General features: G+C 38.3%; 2 protein-coding genes and 1 pseudogene across 12 annotated transcripts in view; 2 read left to right on the top strand and 1 right to left on the bottom strand.

Moving 5' to 3' along the window:
* LOC148851586 (uncharacterized) overlaps positions 1 to 7,802 on the top strand; it is a 61,432-nt gene extending 53,630 nt beyond the window's left edge. For 7 of the 11 annotated variants that reach the window (XM_088942777.1, XM_088942771.1, XM_088942770.1 and 4 more), the window contains 4 exons: positions 5,963 to 6,221; positions 6,299 to 6,504; positions 6,674 to 6,724; positions 7,147 to 7,802. In XM_088942777.1, coding sequence (XP_088798903.1) covers positions 5,963 to 6,221; positions 6,299 to 6,504; positions 6,674 to 6,724; positions 7,147 to 7,437 — 807 coding nt within the window. In that variant the 3' untranslated portion in view covers positions 7,438 to 7,802. The remainder of the gene's footprint in view (positions 1 to 5,962; positions 6,222 to 6,298; positions 6,505 to 6,673; positions 6,725 to 7,146) is intronic. The other 4 variants (XM_088942779.1, XM_088942775.1, XM_088942776.1 and 1 more) reach the window with 3 other exon arrangements.
* On the top strand, positions 7,671 to 9,337 carry LOC148851587 (AT-hook motif nuclear-localized protein 25 pseudogene; annotated as a pseudogene).
* A 9,959-nt stretch (positions 9,338 to 19,296) lies between these two features.
* LOC148851588 (protein BYPASS1-LIKE-like) lies at positions 19,297 to 21,739 on the bottom strand. Its single transcript, XM_088945248.1, has one exon. It carries the CDS (start codon positions 20,880 to 20,882, stop codon positions 19,710 to 19,712), a length of 1,173 nt encoding a protein of 390 aa, XP_088801374.1. The 5' UTR covers positions 20,883 to 21,739; the 3' UTR covers positions 19,297 to 19,709.
* Positions 21,740 to 21,922: the final 183 nt, after the last annotated feature.

A 21,922-nucleotide genomic window follows, 5' to 3' on the forward strand; every position in this document is an offset into this window, starting at 1 on the left:
AAATTTTTGCAACCTAGCCAGAGATTGCCTTACATATCTCACAACCTCCCGAACACGACTAATAGACTTACTCATTTCTTTCAAGCCATCATTCACAACTAGATTTATAATGTGTGCAATGCACTTCATATGAAGCAATTTCCCATCTAGAATACAAGTTCCCCAATTAGAAATTTTCCTTTTCAAGTATGTAATTGCAATATCATTTGAACTCGCATTGTCAACTGTAACAGTAAAGACTTTATCAATCCCCCATTCAATCAAACATTTTTCCACCGCCTTACCAATGACCTCTCCTCAATGACTAGAAATTGGACAAAAGTTAAGAACCTTTTTTATTCAATTTCTAATCATTATCAATAAAGTGGGCCGTTAAACACATGTAGTTGATCCACTGCAAAGAAGATCATGTGTTTGTAGTAAGACAAATCCTTTGGCATGAATTTTTTAGGAATTTCTTTATTTCCAATTTCTCATCTCGGTACAATTGGTAACAATCTCTAGCAATAGTCCATCTAGATGGAATCCGAAACCTAGGACAAGAAAATGGAAAACTTTTTAAAGCCCTCACCATCCACAAACTTGAATGGAAGCTCATCAACAATGAGCATCTCAGCTAAACCCTTTCTAATGGCCTCTTGGTTAAACTTCCAACAACTAAGGGAACTCATCTTCTCATTGTTTTCACCCTCACCCTCCCTTGAGGCTGATTGCATATTTAACTATGATTGTTTTGCCTTTAAGCTATAGGGGTTTTTCTTACATATGTTCATGTGGTTCCTTAATGAGCCTGTCCCATTTTTCTTAGGGTCACAACAAAATTCTCTATCACAATAGTTGCACTTGCCCTTTATTTCACCATTATCTGAGATAATTTTCGAAAAGTGGTCCCATACCTCTGACCTTGGCTTCATCGCTTTTTTTTTTTTTTCCTTTAGCAACTACATTCATCGAATCCATTTGGTTGGAAGGTCGTGGCCGGGGGTGTGGACTTCCAATTTCAGTAATATTGGTAGGAGTCTCTCCAATTTGTTGTGACATCTAAAATCACAATTCACAAAGGATAAGATATATGTTAAAACTAACAAACAAATGGAACAAAATACTTGAACATCTACAATCATGATTCACTTAAGAAACACAAAAAAAAAAAAAAAACCAGGTAAGAGCAAACTTACATTGCATGATAAAGCAAATGAGTTGCTAAAAAATATAGCACACTAAATAAATACACCAAGAATCCAAGTCCAAATCCCTATCAAGATAAAAACAAATGTGTTACGAATAGGGTATTGAGTTTTCTAGTTAAATTTAAAAATGTGTTATGAATAGGGTATTGAGTTTTCTAGTTAGTTCACTAACATATTTTGTTGGCTCATTTCCATTATTTTTAAAATTTTAATGAATTTATCTCTTCTTTTTTTTGTTTCAATAAACAATAAAGAATACAACATACAGAGTTCAGATACAGTATAAAATCTAAATATTTAAAAGATTTTGTATTTGTACTCTGTATTTGTATTTTATATATTTGTATAAAATCTAAGTCTGTATTTGTATTTGTACTCTTTCCTTGAGCCTATACTGTTGGCTGAGTTGGTGCAAGTTTGGATTGGTTGAAGGAAAAGGTAGGGAAAGGAAGGGAATTAGGGAAAGATAGGAAATGATTTCAAAGAAAGGTCTGTGCATGGTTCCAAAGTGTCATTGTCCTGGATCTCATCACACAGAAACCATCAATCATCTCTTCAATGCAATTGTTCTTGGTCGTAAAATCTGGTCATTCAGAAATTTGTTTGATATTCCAATGATCCGATGGTTCCAATCTACCCAGCCCACTCTCACTCAAAGACTTCTTCATTGGTGGGCCCTCAGCACTAAGAACTCTCAGCTTCATTCTGTGATCCGATCAGCTCCCCCCATGATTCTGTGGATCATCTGGAATGAGAAGTGTACCAGATTATTTGAAGGCAATTCTCATTAGTTTATACCTTAGGCTTAGAGTCAACAAGACAACAAAGTAAAAGTGTAAAACAGTTATAAGTCATTGTTGGGATGGTCATTGAGGAAAAATATCAATTTCCGAACTGAATCTACACTCCACAGAACAGAATAGCCGGATTCATCAGATGGATTACAAGTATTTATTAATGGTAAAAAGAATGATTAGAGAATTTCAGAATGCCTTCAACCTTTGGTAGTGTCACTTTCAGAATGCTGGGACTTTGGACTTCTGGAGAAGAAGAAGAAGAAGAAGAAGAAGAAGAAGAAGAAGAAGAAGAGTTAATAAATACCTGTTGGCTGTTGTAAGCCTGTAAACTGGCGGTGAAGGAGTGCCTGCCTGAACTGCGGCAGACGAAGAACTCTGTTTGGGAGGATTAAGTTAATAAATACCTGTTGGCTGTTGTAAGCCTGTAAACTGGCGGTGAAGGAGTGCCTAAGTGCAGAGTGCCTGCCTGAACTGTGGCAGACGAAAAATTCTGTTTGGGAGGATTCTCGAATCTCGATCTCTGCCTCTCTGGAGTGATGGTAATGTGGGCACTGGAAGCAGCAGCAGTAATTTAGTGCAGCAGCAGCAGTAATTTAGTGTTCTCAGCAGCAAAAATTTAGTGTTCTCATCCTATCTTATCTATTCAGTATTCTTACCTTATCTGCTTTCAGTAGCAGGGACTAGTAGGAGTCTTATCTATTCAGTGTTCTTATCTGATCAGTTCAGTAGTATGGATTAGTAGGGAGTCTTATCTTATCTTATCAGTTCAGTAGGATAGATTAAGGGAGTCTTATCTTATCTTATCTTATCAGTTCAGTAGGATAGATTAGTAGGGAGTCTTCCTAATTAGCAAGGAGTCTTCCTAAAAGTAGGACTCTTATCTCTTGTAATCTCCTATTTAAGGAGCTGAGAATATTGGATAAAACCATCGAAAATTTCAGTCAAGAAAGAGAGCAAGGAGAGTAAGGTGATCTCTTGGACAAATCACCATTAGGGCGCCAAGATAGGTTCATCAAGAGCAGGGAGGAACACGGGAAAACAGGAGGTTTTCCCCATGGATCGACCCGTGACGAGATCCTATTCTCGGGCCCATAACAGATGGAGTCTGGTCTGCTCTTGGCTCTTGCTCTGGAGTCGACTGGAACAAATGATGAGGAAGACGAAGTGTCGAACTGGAAACTAGAGTGGAAAGTCTATACTCTGGAATGGAACTATGGAATTCTCAACTCTCAGGTCTGTATTCTGGAATTGGAAGCGCCGCAATGAGGAAGATGAAGAGACGAAGAGTTTCTCTTTCTATTTTCAAATTTCGTGTTGTTTTGGAATTTGCCAATTTGGACTTTACGTGATAAGTGATAACGTGAACATGTCTAATACGCTAATGTAATGTATGCGGAATTGCCTATTTTTTTGCTAATTTGGTTAATGGTCGATCTTCCATTCCATATATAACTATATATGTATTAATTAATTAAATATTAGTATAAAATTATAAATCATAATATAAATAATATTAAGATATATAAATATAAAACTAATTTGATTTTTTAGTTTAATCGAATTGGAAAATATGGTAACCGAAATGAACAAAAACCGAATAGAATAACTGAACCTAGCCGAAAAACCGAATAGGCCGACCGATTAAACCGGAACTGAAACCGAAATTTCAGTTCTGTTTTTCGGTTTTAACCGAATTATGCTCACCCCTATGGTTTAGGACCTTTAGGTTTTGATTTTCGAAGAAGGGGAAAACTGAAAAGGCGAGTGTGCCGTGTGCGCCCAGATTCACTCGGCCTTGGCGAGTGTGCGTTGGGACTTGGGAAAGGGAAAAACTAAAATTTTTGACCATTTAAAAGTGGGAAAGTGAGTAACTGGGAATGTTGAAAACTGAAAAGGCGGGCAGGCCATAGGCACGCACACCCAGGTTTATTCAATTTTAAAAAATAAAAATAAAAATATAATATATAATATGTTATATATATTATTGTATATATACCGGTCGGTTCGGTTAACCGCTGCTTTTTTTATAAGGTTAACCAAAACCGAACCAGTTGGTTCGATTAACCGATTTTTCAGTTCGGTTTCGTTCGATTTGGTTTTCCCGTTTTTTTTGCTCACCCCTAGCTGGAGGGGTGTGTATTGGTTGGACATCGGATGTTTCCATCGGAGGGATAACTTGTCACCTGCTTTGTTTTATCTCTCATTCTTAATAAAAGTTTTCTTCTTTATTGATTACAAAAAAAAAAAGTATTCTCAACAGATCAATAGAAATGAAATTCCCTAAACAAATTTTTTTCCTGATCAGCAAATTCCTTGAAAACATTCACTTGGTCATCCTTCAAGAAAGGCCAACACTTGTAGAAAGCCATGGTAAACTCGCCTGACCCTGGGGCTTTGTCCCCTTCCATTTCTGCAATCGCCTCAAATACTTCTTCCGAGAATACCCCTTCCAACCTTTCATTAAAAGCCATAAAATCCAGCTTGGGTCTAACTGGCCATCTTTCTGTGTGACTCAAGATTGACCTCCTAATTTTTTGAGGGACTTTGAGACTTCATGTCATTGATCTCCTCATTTTTTTGCGGTGGTCTTCTATGATAGTAGAATTCAGATTGCTAATCCATCAAGTACTTTCTCTGTGCTTGCTTTTTTCAAGTTCTTTCTTTTGTTTCCTCTTAAAGGATTTTTTTTAATGATAAAAGAAGTTTGGCAAGAACCACTTCCACCCAAGATAAGGCCATTTTGTTTCTAGGTAGAACATTTGAAAATTACTACATGTGCTTTTTATGCAAAGTGATGAAACTACTCTGCACTTACTAATCCCGTCTTTTTCCTATAGGGGATATAGGAAAGATTATGTGGAGATGTGCAAGGACAACAATTCTTTGGTCTACTTGGGAGGAAAGAAATGCACATTCTAGGAAATAATCCACAGTAATGAAGCATTGATAGAAAATATATTGGTAAAGGCGGGCTCATCATGGACCATGGATATCTTTTCTCTTTTCTCTGTAGATATCTTAAGGGGATGGAAATATGTTGCTTCTTCATCATCCACAAGGAGTATAACTTAATCTAGTTTGTCCCCTACAGATGTGAACCATAAAATTAGGGTCAGTTTGATTTGTTGTCAGATCCCCTGCCTGTTTGGTTAAGACAGGAATCAGAATTGGATTCCATAAGATATGCATGACTCCCATTCTGCCCAACCAAACGTCTAGAATCAGAATGGGCCATTCTGATTCCCAATTCCAGACCCCTATTCCCACGAACCAAATGGACCCTAAAATCTTGTTTGGTGCATCCTTGGCAACCCAACGAAGTCAGGCATTGGTAGAATTTTAACAGTTAATTGGGTGCTGAAAATATTGCTTAGTTTGAATTCCATTTCCTAAAAAGTGAACTTGAGATATCATCTAATGTCAACATTTTAACTTTGTTCAATTATTAAAAAAATACATTTTAACTTTGTTCCACATTAATTTCTTGATGCATGTAATCATTTATGTGTTTCTCCCCCCCCCCCCCCCCCCCCCAGATCTGTCATTAATCTCTTTCATTTTGGAATATGTTTTTTGTCCTAAATATATTCAAGTCATTTGAACTCTTGTCCTAGGTTGAACATAAAAAGTGATTGGGTTCCTTAATTTTTTATTAAATAAGCATGCCAATCTTATCTGCAGCAAGTGCATTCTAGATTGAAAGGTTCTGCAATTTTTCTGAGGCTGCATCTTTCCTTGTTACTTGTTTACTCTGGTATTTACATTCTATTAGCATCCATGCATTTATCTTATTCTAGTGCTATTTAAACATCATATTGACTTTAGCTCTGTGGCCTAAAGATAACTCCATTTCTCTGGGCTACTTCAATGTTTAGATTTATTCTTATTACTTTCTTCATGATGCTTTGCTCCTGATTCATAGTTCAGATATAGGTCAATGGTCTAATTTCTTTTTACCTTTGACCACATAAATAGGGACATCATCTTGATTTACGGCTTGTTCGGAATCAGTGGCTTTTGGTTGATCCTGGGGCAGAGTGTCTCATGTCAGAGGTGAATGAAGACAAAACAACTGGAGACTTCATAGAAATGGGCTCGAGGCTGGCAGAAGAAGTGACATCTTTTCTTAGAAGGAAAATTGATAAAATGTCAAGATCTGGGGGCATAAAAAATATCAAGCTTAGTTTCGTTGGGCATTCCATTGGGAATGTCATTATAAGAACTGCCTTAACAGGTAGCAATCCTTAGCTCGGCGACTGTGGTCTTTATTGCTTGTGTTTATATTAAGCATGTACTTTTTATTTGTCTCAGAGACCATGATAGAGCCATATTTGAAATACCTATATACATACATGTCAGTATCCGGACCACACTTAGGGTATCTATACAGCTCAAACTCTTTATTCAACTCTGGACTGTGGCTTCTAAAAAAGCTCAAAGGAACACAGTGTATTCACCAACTTACTTTCAGTGACAACCCAGAACTACAGAAAACTTTCTTCTACAATCTTTGCAAGGTATTGAAACTAGATTACCCTCTGATGCTTTTTCTAAGTGTAAAATCTGCTGGACATTGCAATAATATGCATGACCAACTGACCTGACACATGGTTGTTTGGAAAGAAGGGGATAGTTTTTCCCCCATTAGAAACAAGACTCTGAAACAACTTTTCTTTCCTTTTTCAGCAAAAGACATTGAACAACTTCAAGAACATAATCCTTTTATCCTCACCTCAGGTATTCCCTTTTTGTCTTTCATGATTTTCTTTTATAGGTAGGACTTTTGTAAGGAATTATTCTTTTTATTTGTCTATTTTATTTATTATTTATTTTGAGGATTCAATATATCATAGGGTTCTAGATATGAAAATCTAATAAGGCATCTGATTTTTCTTTGGTTGTACCTATGTTTTTCACTTTTCCAGACTGAAAGAAAATTAAAATTTTCATGTAAACATGACAAGTTTTACTCGTTTTGAGGTCGAACGTCGGGTGGTTGGATACTTGAAATTCTTAAAATCTCATTTTCAATTTTTTTTTTTGTTCTTTGTGTGATGGATCAAAGAAAAACAGATTGTTCTTTATTTGATATTGCCTCTTTTTGGGATGATTGTTTTGGTTTGGCTTTCTCTAATGTTTTCCTTGATTTCATGTCTCAGGATGGCTATGTTCCATATCATTCAGCCAGAATTGAACCGTGCCCTGCATCATCATTGGACTACTCAAAGAAGGGCAAAACCTTCATGGATATGCTAAATAATTGTTTGGATCAGATCAACAGCCCATCCTCTGAGACACGCATTCTCATGCGTTGTGATGTTAGTTTTGGCATCTCTTCCCAAGGAATGAATCTGGACACCTTCATAGGACGTGCTGCTCATATTGAATTCTTGGAGTCTGAGATCTTTTCAAGGTTTTTAATGTGGACTTTCCCAGAGATATTTCGTTAGTGGTTGTCAAAGTCTGTTAACCCAGACTCTGTTGCAGATCTCTCTTACATGTTTTTCTCAAAGTGAGCTTCAACCAGTGTAGAGGTTAGGGTCTGATACATGGATACCTGTGTGTGTGTGTATGCCAGATGACCATTGAAATCATCTCACCTTGGCTTCCAGCAGTCTGTTGATGGATACGGGGCATTCGGGCATTGTAAAATATGATCGGAAGCTTGATTTATCAAAAATATATGATCGGAAGCTTCATACATTCAAAGGTATTTTGTTTTAATGAGAATCAGAAATGTAATTAGTTGGTGGGTAAGGCAGATTTATTCACTGATTGTATTTATAAAAGAAAAAAAAAGGAAAATTGCAGATTAGTACCTTGGTACTTTGGGTGTAGTCCCACTTTGGTCTCTGAATTTCAAAATGGGTCAATCCAGAACCTAAACTTTCAAAACATGTCAACTTAGTTTCGTTGAAAATGTTAATGATATCATGTGGAATTTAACATTTTTGAAAATGTTAAAATTATCCTTTTAAAATAAAGTACTGTTCATCATTTTCTTCCTCAACGAAATGAAAGAAGTGTAATGGGGTTCCTTCAGAATAGTTTCGTTGGGTTCAGTTTCTTGTTGAAAGCGGAAACCACCAATAATCGTCACTCGCAACAGCCCCAGCGAACTCTGGTCGCATGTTCTCGAAGTCTGGGCAAGTGCGGATGTGGTCGAGTGTGTATCAAATTACGCAAGGTGGCAGGGGGGCATGGAATCTGCATCCTTAGCAGCGGTGGAACAGTCACCAATGTGACACTGCATCACCTTGTAGCATCTGCAGGGAGCGTAGTAACACTGCACGGTTAGTTCGAGATACTTTCACTGTGGGGACAAGTTCTTCCGCCATTGGCTCTGCCTGGTTGCCTAATGATTTTTTTGGCAGGCGGGCAGGGACAGGTTGCTTCAGGCCCAGTGATGCTAGTGGTTGCATCATTTTCAAATGCCATGTTTGAAAGACGGTGCAGGTACAGCCCACAGCATCACAGTCATCAGGGGTTACCGGTGCTGGCCCTGGTGCATAATTGGGTGAGAGTTCAGGTGAAATCAGTGGAGGAGCTGGAGCTGCTGCTGTTTTTTTCTATAATTTGGGAGTGAACACGGCCAACTATTAGTTTTCTGGAGATGCTTTTGGTTGGAGCGGCAATGCTTCAGTGCCTCCATTTTAATGTTAAATCCAATGAGATGGACTTGAGTGTCGATCTCTAGATGGTAAGTAGTTTTGACATTTGACCTCACAAGGGTTGATCAATTTAGGTCTCCGCTTTGAGAACAACAATGAGTTCAAGAGATGATGGTACAACTATTTGTGTAATAAAGATCATAACCTGTAAAGAAATAGGCCATTTTCATAATGGGGCGAAGAACAAGTGGTAGCAGTGGAAGAAGACCAAATGAAGTCTTGATGCAAGTAGAAAACTGTAATCTCACCCAAGGCAGAAAGATATATGAAGCCTATTTAGACAAGCTGGAAGATAAAATCCAGCGTGAGCTTGAAGCAAAGGATTTGCGGACTTTCCAATGCCAGTGAATGCAAATTCATGTACAAATTCTTTTCTTGGGTTTTTGCTCGTTCTGCATGTTTACTGATTTCTAGATGCTACTGAATACTGGTGCACATTCATAAGGGCATTTGGATGGTTGATAAAAAAATTATATGACATTTAAAGGGTATTTTTATCTTTTTGCATTCTATTTAACAAGTGATTAATGGTACTAAGTTAATACATTTTGGAAGTTTGGGTATTGGATTGACATGTTTTAAAGATTGGGGACTGAAGACTAGGCCCAAGGTACAGGGTACTAATTTGTAAATTTTCCTAAAAAAGACTCCATAGATCATGGTTCTTCTTTTGGCCAAAGTTTCATCGATTCCTTTTTCTTCTTTGGGAGGGGGTGTCAAGTTCCATGTTATCAGGCAGGATGACCATTCTCTGGCACTTCAAATGATTTCACGTATAGTATGTAATGGCGTGCAAATGTGCAATAATAACATCTAAAACTCACTATGACTATTTTTCGTTTCTCCTAAATTTACTGTCACTTTTCAAAATCTCAAGAGGAAATTGGATTTGGTCCTCACAAGATTATGCTCACATTGTTCACACACTCCTTTGCACTTGCGTTGAGAATATCTCCCCATAAAAAAAGTATATAGAGATATTCCCAATGCGCGGCTATAAAAGGTGTGACAACGGTTTGAGCACTGAATCCCATCTCACCCTCTTAGTGATTTACCATCAAAAGATATCAAATTTCCCATACCACCCCTCCAAGTGAACTGTGCATGGTTTTCTTCCTCTTAACAACCGAACCGACCAAAGGTGTCTCTCTCTCTCTCTCTACAATAATAGGACAGAAATGATTCATTTGAAGCCCATGGTAGAGAAGAACCAGCAATAGGAGGTGGGTGTTGTAGCCTTTTTTTTTTTTTGTGAACATCAGTTTCTCACTATTGACATGATTGGACCTAAGCGGGTTGAGAAGGTGGAGGTCAAACTAAAGAGCCACACCCTCCATGATAAGGAGGGAGATCTGGAGATATTGAAGGGAATGTATTTATGGATGGGAAGACCAGGCTCTACATATAGAAAACAAGGCGATGAAAGAGAGCTTAGAGGAGATGATGAGAACTACAGCTCAGGTGAGAAATCGCTGAGAAAGCAATAATGTTGGAATGAAGAAAATGTCGGCTCGCCATGAATTTGAGCCATGAACGAACAAAAAGAATGGCAATGGAGAGGAGAATGGTTGGAGAGAAATGAAGAAATCTAATGGTGCTCTAGAAAACCATGCAACAACCTATGTAGAGAACTATCAAGGCTGCTTGGCCGTAATTAAATGTCAATTGGATTTGTTTGAACTCGGTCAACATTTTCTGTTTCATTGTTTTTAACATCTCTTGGTTAAACTTTTCTTTGCTATTCCTATTCTTTTCTAACAAATCTTGTATATAATTACATGTAAGTATGTAGTTATCGAAGTTGATTTAGTTCTGAAGGTGCTTCTAGCGGTAAGCTATGTTTCACGTATTCGTTACATGGTGGTAATTCAGATATCATACCGATAAATTTGCTGACATATTTCTCGTATTTTCTTTTCTTTTCTTCCAAATGTTAGATGAATTGATCACTTGCAAGAAGATCAAATTAAGAAAGCACTGTTTATGGGCACAGTGGGATGTGGTGGTGGTTGTGGTACTCTGTTTTGATTATAAAATGCTGCTTAAAGTTGAACATCAAACAGAGTATCGCTTAAAGTTGAAGATTTATTTTGTCATTTAATTCTGGGGGTTGAGAACACTACATTTTTCTTAATCTGGGATGTGGTGGAACTAATTTGATCAAGTTTTTAGCGCATATACTTCTTATCGGTTATCAAGTGAGATTGTGATTCTTTGGTCAAATTTTCGGGCATATGCATCAATAGCAAATGAAGCAATTCCTTGATCAATTTTTGGCGTCTCTTCCTCAGGTTTTGGGGCATCTTCATCTGCTTTCTCCTGAAAAAATGGTGTGCTGGTTTGGAGAAAATGGAGGATTATAGCACATTTCAACGAGACGTATCGGGATTGCGGCGTCTCTGTGTTTTTGTCGCATAATTTATTTTTCACTGCAACTTCTTGAAAATCCTAATCATATTTTTTCTCACCATTCAGGGTACATTGATTGTATAAATTATTTTTCACTACAACTTTTGATTTGGAAAGCTTTAGCAATCATTTTCTAGAACTTACATAGAGTCTATTTACTAAAGTAGACCTCTTACTTGGCCAAACTCACCTTTTGCCCAAAAACTTTTTCATACCACAAGTGAGAGATTTTTGGGCACTACTTATTAAGTTTAATGCCTGACATGCTTTTATTAAGTTAAACCTTTTTGAGAGAAGAAGAGAGTTTTCAACACTAGCAAAAAAAAAAAAAAAAACAAAGGAACAAAGACAAGGGCCCTTGTCTTATGACGGAGTTCACTCATTTCAATATGGTGTTCATTGATTTAGAAAAGGTTTATGATGGCGTTCGTAGAGAAATAATATGGTGGGTCATAGTAAAGAGGACAACCCGTCATCTCGTGTCTTAAGAAGAAGACAGACTACTCGTGGAGGATGAGGACAATTCTAGAAGATTGTAGGAAGATCAACGAACATTTGGGGCGCGGAGTGGATTATCATCATGTCTTCAGGGAGGCTAATCAAGCAATAGATTGGATGGCTAAGGAAGTTCCTTCAAATCCTAATGTTAAGCTCTTCCCCTCCCCCGGATCTTGTGTAGTTCCTCTTAGTTCCAAAAAAAAAAAAAAGAAATAGGTTCAAAATCAATATACAAAACCTACTTAAGGATATTTATGAAGAGGTAACAACCAATGTTAGAACACCAATGGGAGAGACTTCAAGTGTTCAGTTATAGTGGATTTTCACAAAGGATCAACATTTGGCCTTTATCTATTTGTACTAATCATTGATAAATTGATTAAACATGTTTAGGAAGAAGTTTCATAGTAAATGTTCATGGATGATGCTGTTTTAATTGATGAAACTAATGAATGATTAAATGCAAAATTAAGCTTATGGACAAATGCCTGCAGGTTTTAATATAAGTAGGACTAAAATAGAATACATGACATATAAATTTAATAATAATAGAAGTGTAAATAAGGATGTATGGGATTGGAGATCAAGGGATAACTCAATGTGACCATTTTCATACCTTGGTTCAACAAAGGGAGAGATATTGAGGAGGATGCCACCCAACGAATTAGAGCAAACCAGGTAAACTGGAGGGGTGCATCTAGACCTATTCATGGGCCTGGCTCAAGCTTGGCTTTTGTCAAAATTCTAATGGGCCTGGCCCGAAGCCCGAACCCGAGACAATGTAAAATTAGGCCTGAAGCATGGCCCGTGAACAGGTCTAGGTGCATTTGACGTTTGTGTGATAGGAGAATACCACTTAGATTAAAAGAAAATTTTTATAAAATAGTTGTAAAACTAACCATGTTATATGGAGCAGAGTGTTGTTAAGAAATAATGCATTAAAAAAATGAGTGTAATAAAAATGCCAATGCTAAGATGGATGAGTGGAAAAACTAGAAATGATAAAATTAAGAATAAAGTCATCTTTAAAAACTTAGGAATAACTCCAATAAGTAATAAAATGTGAAAATATGCTAAAATGGTTTAATGAGATGCATAGAAGACCGCCAACAACTCCAATTAGAAGAAGTGATTTGCTACAAATAGAAAGAGCTTGAAAATTTAGGGGTAGAGCAAAAAGAACATAGGTAGAAGTAGTAAAAAATTATTTAAGCTCTAATAATTTTACAATGGATATCACTTTAAACATAGTGAATTGATAAAATAGGATTCATGTAACCAACCCCATATAATTGGGATAAGTTATGGATGATGATGATGATGAAATGCATTGCCAATTCCTCTACCTCATACTCAAATCCCATTTGAGCCATATTTTATCAATGAAGGACCACTTCAATATTATAGGTTTTCATTCTATTGACACTCGAAAAATTACCCTTCCCTCTTGATATTTTCCTGTGGTGCAATAGTTCACGCTTTTAGGCTATGTTGGTTTGAAGGAAAAGGTAGGAAAGGCAGGGAAACCTGTACAAGATTTGTAAAGGTTTCCCTACTTTTTTCCTTCAAACTAAACACAGCTTTAAGTCCTTGTATTGTCAATCAGGACATTAAATTGGTTCATTTGCAGTTCTTGAAGCTCCACTTGAATATTTGCAATATTATTCTGGAGTTTCCCGAACTTCTTGTCTAAAGCTTTCTTAAGGCTCAGTTTGAAAAGAGTACAAATATAAATATGTACTGTGCAAATACATATAAAATAATGAAATATACAAGATTTTACACTCTACATATTTGTATTTATACTTCTTCCAAACTGAGCCTAATGCTCTGTTTGGAAAGAGTATAAATACAAATATGTACAATATAAATACATACAAAATATAAGGTTTTGCATTCTACAAAATTGTATTTGTATCGTTTATGTAGAGTACAAAACTATATATTTTGTATGTATTTATATTATACATATTTGTATTTATACTCCTTCCAAACTGAGTCTAAGGATCGAATCTTAGAACCCAGCTTGTACATGCATGTTTGTTCATTTTTCTATCAACATGACATCTATTTTTCTTCAATGCTGACATTCTTTCAGCAAAGGCCTTAGGCCTCCACTTCTTAATCGGGCTTGTGCCCAAAGGTAGACAAGAGCGGAGTTCTCAGAGGCCCCTCTCGGGCCATTCACTATTTTACAAATGCCTTGTGAAGCTGTTCCTCAAAAAGTCCTATAAATTTCTTATTCGATCATGAAAGAATATAAATGCACATTGCAAAACTTTATATATTGAATTTTTAAACCTTGTATTTGTATTATACTACTTTCTTTAAATTGGAAGGAGTACAAATGCTAATATGTAGAGTGCATAACCTTATGTTTTGTATGTATTTATACCATACATATTTACATTTGTTCTCTTTTCAAACTAAGCCTTAGCCTCGTAAGTTTCAATCTCTAATGCAAAGTCATACATATTGGGCATTAAGTTGCATAATAAAAACTATTTGGGAGTCAATGAACATTAAAGCAAAATAAGATGGCCATCCTATGGATTTCTGCTAATGTTTTCTTTGCAAAGGTTGAGCATATGGGTTTGAGCAGTTGAGCTTATGATTAGTATGAGAATTGGCCCAATTGGCCATGGTATCATCTTCATGAACATTCAGCATCCATAAATTAAAAACCCAATCGAACCAGCCTGGCTTGGGTTCAAACCAATTTTCAATACTCATTGACCCACCTCCATCAATGGACAAAAATTCCCGTTACCAAACATAAAAACCACTTTGAAATTAATTTAATGCAATTATTAATTATTTAGCTACTTTATGAATTCTTTAATTACTTTATTATCTATCCTGTTCAGATGTTATATCAAACAGCCTTCTTTCGAATGATTCAAAAAAAAAAAAAAGTTATACCAAACAGCCAGCTGATTCAGCTTTGTCGAACGCCCCCTTTTGTTCTTGTTCAAAGTCCCTATCCATCTTTCATTCGAGTGTGGGATCGTGAGGTGGTTGCTTCACAGCAATCGGGGAGCTGAGACGTTAAATTGTGGGTGTTTGGTATCGTGGTGATGATGCCATTAGGGTGAAAAACAGCTCCGACAGCCACTGGAGAGAAAAAAGAACATCTATTTGATGTTTCAGCTGATTCTGATTGCAAAGAGACGTGGCCGTTGTAACTTCCAACGATCTAATCAAATATTTTTTTTTTGTGTTTTACTTAAAAAACACAGACGTGGCGCTGATATGAACCCCAAATAGAATTGCAACACCTCTTTACCAAACACCATTGCTGGATTTTTCTGGCTTACAAGTTACAGTCGGAATTAATGTTTGGTTTTTGAGATGCAAAATAGGAAGAAGACGTATGTGACCCATGATTCGATACGACCAAGGTTGAATACAGATGTCTAGGAATTCAGATAGATTTGCTGCGAACAGAAAACCAGCTGCATAGGTGTATCAGCCCATGAGAAATCTGATAGATAGGCAACACAACGTTTGGTGGACACCATTCTGATTGTCAATTTTAAGGTCAATTCAGCCATGAAATACGAAAACATTGCACGGAGTGGTGCTGCCAGAAGACACGAGACCTAAGGTTGATTCTAACGGGACCATTCCAAGCAATCACGACATCTAAATCTTTAAATATTGGCAAACCAGTCAGTCAGCCAGGAAATTTCCTTCCTTCCCCAAGTGTACGAGTGAAGGAGACTTACTCCAGATGAGACTGGAGATTGGACTGGTCTTACTGTATCAGAAACCATCTCCATCTTCCATGGCAATAATGAAATGTTTACAATGGACCTACTGTAGCAGATGATTTTGTTGGCATATTTATTATTAGCTTGGCAGCATATGTTTAGGCTGAAAAGTGATAAAAGTGCTTTTGACGTTTATACATGAAAAGCAAGCATACAAAAGTGCTTCCATTGCTTTCACCGGCTTAGTTGCTCTTCATTCCTAGTTGTTGGATAATGGATATGTCATGGTTCTAAATTCTTATATGTTCGATATTCGTTAGAGTACTCTCAGAGTTTCGCCATTCCTGTTTAATATGCAAAATAAATTTGCTTGTTTTCCATTGACATTGAATATTCTTTCGTTACTCCTTCAAGTTCGAAGAGTTGGTCTACAACTCTGCATCCAACCTTTGTTGCATTACTTATACCACATGATTTTCTTGAGAATTCATCTTTTTGATTTGCATCCAGATTGATTAGTAATTGGGATCGCTAAGCGGAAGTTGCTTTTCTATCTAATAGATATGCCGAGCCAACTGGGTTTGATCTGTAGTACCCAGTTATCAAGCCAGAATTGTGTTTGATTTCCACGGCTAATAGACCATGTAATACTTAAAACCAGGTTATTCCTTGCTCTTCACAATTCCTTTCCATCCCCATGTATTGTCCTTTTAAGGACATATCTCGAAAAAACTATGATTTCGTAGAAATTTCCGACCAAGTACTAATTACCATATACTTATAGGTCAACCCAGATTTTAGTTCTATGTGTTTAAGAGCTTTCCGTCTTAACTTGTCGATGGTTGCCGTATTTATGTCATGGATCGATCTTGGTCCAATCCACCCTTGTCCGTAGGTTGCATGATAATTCGCAGATTTTAGTGTTTTAGACATGGGATAGCGACCCACCATTTAACTTGAATGGCCACATAACTTGCCATTTGGCTTTAACTCAGAGGACAGGATATAGCAAGCAACCCACCATTAAATGGACCCCTTTGTTGATGGAGATCTTCAGCTAGAGCAACATCAGCTTTTTGTTTATGTGGACACTTTTTTAGATGGGACCCGCCCAGATGATGGTATGCAACAGGTGGCAAGTTATGGAGACCCAAAGGTCTGAGAATTGAGATGGTGTATGGTGAAATTACAAATCAATTGGAGACCCATTGTTGATGGAGATCTTCAGCTAGAGCAACATCAGCTTTTTGATGATGGTATGCAACAGGTGGCAAGTTATGGAGACCCAAAGGTCTGAGAATTGAGATGGTGTATTGTAAAATTACAAATTAATTGGCAAAGAAAACTCCCATTTGAAGGGGCAATTTGAAATTGCCTGACTAAAATTCTGTTTCCATGGTGTCTGATAAATTCTTGAATGTCTTGAAATGTCAAAATGTGAGATTGATGATTCAGTGTAATAAAGAAACAGGTTCTGTCAATAGTCTTTTGTCTACATACTTGAGCCATATTCCAGAAACAGATCCGTCCATGCTAGTCCGGCCAAAGTGCCAAGGTGGTGCTTGTGCACTTTTTTTCTAATTTCCCCTTTCTTTTGAAAGATTGATGCCAGCCAGCAGACCGGCCTTTTAAGCTTGAGGACCAGATTTCCTTTACCCAAACACTGTTCTGTCCTTCAGTGAAATCTGGGAAAATGAAAATCCTGAAACAAATGTCGCATTCCAATTACGTCGGTGGCAAGAAGAGGATAGAACCCAATAGGGATAGGGATGGAGGAGACCTCTGACCTCTACTTGGGCTTTCGTTGCATTCACAAATAATGCCAATTATTCTTTGTCCAATAAATAACAATATCCGTAGCCACTTTCTCGGATGGTCCTCCCTCTCTCATCTAATCTAAATAATCGTGTACTCTTTTTTACTCTTTCTCATCTCAGGCCAACTTCCACGGTTCCACAATATATATCCATATTCAATCCAAGAGATAAACTGTAGAGTTCCAATTAAGAACCAACACAATCCATGAAAAGCTTAAAGAAATTGAAAGAAAAGAAAAGTTCAGTTGGCTTTTCTCTTAGCTGTTCACAGAATTGAACGAGTGGGTATCAGTGGATGGTTGAGACTTGAGAGATTTGAGAGGTTGGTGTTATCCAACCGCAGGTCCGGCACATGAGTTATGAATAGATGGGATGTCCGTCGAGTATGGTCTCTTGTCTTTTCAAAATGAATTGATTGGCGTTTGCATTTTATATATATTTTTTTAATATTGATTCAGATTGGGTAGAGCTACTCCCAGCAAATTAGGCCAAACAGGCCCCGGATAGAAGAGCAAAACAAGACGTCCAACAAACTGAAACCATGATATAATGGTCCACCTCTTATTATCACAATCTTTCGGTTGGATACCAACCAAGAGGTTAAGGGGTGTAGGATTGGAATCTGCTCAAGCAATTTACCCAACCGACATGAATCCGATGGTCAGAATTCAGCGAGGGACACTTCACGTGCAGTGTATAGTGTCTAGTGTTTACTTCCATCACTGGTCATGTGTAAATATTAGAGCAAAAACACGAGTTGGAGCTGGAGGTGGGACTGAGATCTGAGGCTGACTAGAAGCTGCCCTTGCACCAGCTTTAGCTAATAAATTGAGGTACAAGAATGAGAAGGCAATGCAAACTTGACAAATCTGAGAAAGCCAGCCTCGTTTAGAAGCAAAATGGGTCAGTAAAGCTGTTATCTGGCTGTCATCTCTACCTCCTCTGACCTGTCCAAGTAATCGGGACATTGGTTGCTCTGAAGCTTGTAAAATCATCTATAGTGGCAATGACTCTGAGGGAACAGGTAACAAGGTTGTAGCCTCTAGTAGATCCATATCCTTGGGGTATTTGGAAACAAATAATTCTTTTACCATTCGTAAATGGCTTCCATAATCTCATTGTAACAGCCGTTGCTAGATAGCTATGTTTTTACCAGTCAACAGTTTCTTGTTGAAACAGCATATTTTGATTTGATGTTTCTTTCCATTTCAAAACAGTTACAGATTGGCTATCAACATGTGAATAAGAATGAATTGGAATATCATTTTAGGAGCTTTAACATTAAGAAATAGACCTACTGCAATCAATGGTTTAAGAATTAAGCATAGCATCTCCAAAATTTCATGTACTCATGGAGTACAAGTTGAACTTCACATGGATTATAACTGTGGCAATCAACGCCCCATGGTTGTCTTGTTCAGATGAGACTTTTGAATGATGGGATTGATCGGGAGGAGTTGGGAAATTTTGGAGTTCATTTTTTTCTTTTGGAAGAATGGAGGGTTGCTATCCCCATACTCTTGTTCTTGCTCCATTATCTTTCCATCACAAAAGATCTCTTATCTCATATTGAGACCCGAGGCTCAGTTTGGGAAGAGTACAAATACAAAAATGTACAGAGCAAATACAAGATTTACAAATACCGTTTACAAGGTTTTGCACTTAACGTATTTGGATTTGCATTCTTCCCAAACTGAACCTGAAGAACTTACAGTACCCCTCTAATTATTTACTTGCTGCGTTAGTGAAAACAGACTACTATGACCATTCAACATGTGGACCATAATCTCTCCTTGTGCTCTCAAATGAATGTTGAATCAATTCTGCTTGAACTTCAACAAATTCAATATGCAGCACAGAGTTGAACAATAGGCACTATAAATTTCTTCATTTTTTTGACTGATCTTCAATGCAACCCCTTCCTGATGAGGATCACAGGAGAAGTGCCTTCTAAATTTCTATTTACACCGCAAATGCTTTAATTCATATGTTAGGCCCTACAATGTAACAATCTGAGGAACAAGGCCCACGAAATGTATAGGCAGCAGAAACTTCGACCCCTTCAAAGATGCATCATAAATTTACATTCACAACTTTGTAAATATGACAGCTTCCAGGTAATCATCCTCCATAAACAGAAATGGCCAACAGAATCATCTTCTGTCATGCTCTACATATGTAAATCAATAACAGCCAAGCCATTTTGATGACAATTACCAGGGAATATATTCCAACTAAAATAGTATGTACCACTGGCAAAATAAGAGGAAAAAAAGAAAAGAACAACTTACATAATCCGCACAACAAGAAGATGCAACTTAGGAAAGAAAATTGATGAACATTATACAATAAAAAAAAAAAAAAAAAAAACACAAGACGGATAATAGCAGCATGGAGCAGGATGATCCAATCCAACTTCTCCTATATTGTTTACAAAATGTATGATGATAGATACAAGAACACTACCTGCTTAACCTTTTATTGTCGATGAAGACTTGAGATCTTTCTTTTTCTCCACCTTCACCTCCACTTTCTTCTTCTCCTCCTTGCAACAAGGTTGCTACCCAGGAAATCAAAATCACATGATATTAGCAAAATTGTACATAGGATGCCACTACTCAGGATTATTTGGCCTGCCCAAACAATCAAGACCCTCGGTCCGGCTCCGCACAATCCTATGGAACACTTCCCTCACCTGGCGCTCCAGAGGGTCCAATCCATCCTTCATTGTTTCACATATCTGTGCCAACTCCGACACTCCCAGCCTGACTTCTGTCTCGCGCTCCTCGGTCAGCGGCAAGTGGACTGCATCAGCCAATTCAGCCATGTGCCGAGCACATTTCTCCATCTGATTGATCTCCTTCAACAATCCATTGGAATTCCGCCGGTCCCTCTTCTTGGCCTCATCCATAATCCGCTCATGAAGTGAGAGAACTGGAGCAGCCCATGTGAAATGGCGGGGGATTGAGAAATGAGTCTGGAGGCCACGGTCCTGGCAAGGGATTGCAGCAACAAGTGCCCACATCACAAACAAGAGAATAGAACCCATTGTAAACACTGGAACTGCCAGTCCACCAGTAGCAACAACCTCATTGCCGCGAGGTGCAGCCAAGTTGTTCCCAATTGCCTGAAGCTGCCTCGCAGCTGACCACGAGCGAGATACACTCCACGAAAGAGACCGAAAATGCCCCACTGAGCGAGAGTCCTTGCTCGTATTGTTACGCCCAAAAGAGCGATTTCTCTGTGCGAGAACTGATCCAGAATCCTTCTCATCCAGCATAGCAATTGCCAAATCCGTCAAGGCCTTCTTCGCCCGACGGAACTGGCCTTCCCCGAGTGTCCTCTGGCGAGAATCCAAGGCACAGAGAACAATCTCCATGTGCTTCTGCCATTGCCGAACCTGCTCAATCCCATCACGAATGGCGTTACAAACATCAAGCGCCTTTACGCTCCTCTCAAAGAAATCAGTAATAAGGCGATCAAGGGGTGATCTCGAGACGAGATTCCTGTTGTTAAACAGTATAACCCTGAATTCTTCCTGGCAGCAAAGGAAAGCATCGAGAAGCCGCCGGATCCATGAAAGGGAAAGTAGATCGTCAGAACTAGCAGAGGCAAGATCGCCGAACCGGTCAGAAACCTGTTTCTGAAACGCCTCAAGCTCCAATTCCTGGCTGGTAGGGTCATGGTTGCTTTCCATGGAATGAACCTGGTCGCGTCTGATGCTCAGAAGCGAACGACCTAGAGAGGCGAAAGGCACGGATGAACCCTGATAGTCTGTGGCAGGCATCTTTACTCACATCAATGGAAAAAAGCAGGAAAAAAAAAAAGAAACTCCGGCAAATTCCTCAGAAACCCTCAAATTCCTGAAAGCAAGACCACCACTGACGAAATAAATAAAAATAATTAAAAACCCACCTCAGAATTCAACCAGATCTACCGACACAACCCTCCAAAATCCTCACTTTATCAGATCCACTGCTTCCTCAAACCAAGCCCATTATCACCCAAGTTCCCCCCAATTAAAACCTCAAAACAAACCCATAAACCAAATCAAAATTCAACAAAAAATAACCCTCAATCCCAACAAAGCTCCCTTCCAAATCAACCGAAATGGAAGAACAGGACAAACACCTCAATAGTCCAAATTGAGATTTCACGAAACCCCTTTCCTTGGCGTCCAAGCATGAACAACCATCAAAGCTTAGAAAAACGCATACAAAGACATGGGTATCAATCCAAACAAGGAGAAAAAAATAACGAAGGGAGGAACAAAGGCGAGAGCCGAAAGGTACCTCGTAAAGCAAAGCGGGGAGAGAGAGAGAGAGAGAGAGAGAGAGAGAGAGAGAGAGAGAGAGAGGAATTACAGATGAACAATGGTGGATTCTGAAAACCCTAGCGCAAGGGGCCCCCTTTATGAGCGGAGTCTCGTCCACCGCGTTTCGGTTAAAACAGAAGGAAAAATGTCCGAACACCGAAGAAAAGAAACGAAAAGAGAGAAAAGTGGGAAATTTTCCAAAATAGATAATAAAACTCAAAATTAATTCTAACTAATTACTTTTTTATTAAATTAAGTAAAAAATTAGTCCCGAATTTGAACACGCTCCGAACACGAATCGGACACGTTTGGCTATATAACCTCTCCTAAATTCGCACTACTGCTAATAATACCCGGTCTCTGATCTTGTACTCGCCGCGCGCGCGCGCCGATGCATCTGAAATGGTCTGAGTCACCACTCGCCGGGTCGTACTTCCCACACAGTTGGGTTGGGGAGTAACTGTCAGAATTCGCATCGGCGCCCAACAGCACATCCCAACCGTGTATTAGTA

This window comes from Nelumbo lutea, chromosome 5 (assembly GCF_056320005.1).
Source record: "Nelumbo lutea isolate HS-2025 chromosome 5, American lotus-T2T, whole genome shotgun sequence".
Taxonomy (NCBI): domain Eukaryota; kingdom Viridiplantae; phylum Streptophyta; class Magnoliopsida; order Proteales; family Nelumbonaceae; genus Nelumbo; species Nelumbo lutea.

Coding starts and splice junctions, on each gene's coding strand:
- LOC148851588 (XM_088945248.1), bottom strand. CDS start 20,882: ATGCCTGCCACAGACTATCAGGGTTCATCCGTGCCTTTCGCCTCTCTA.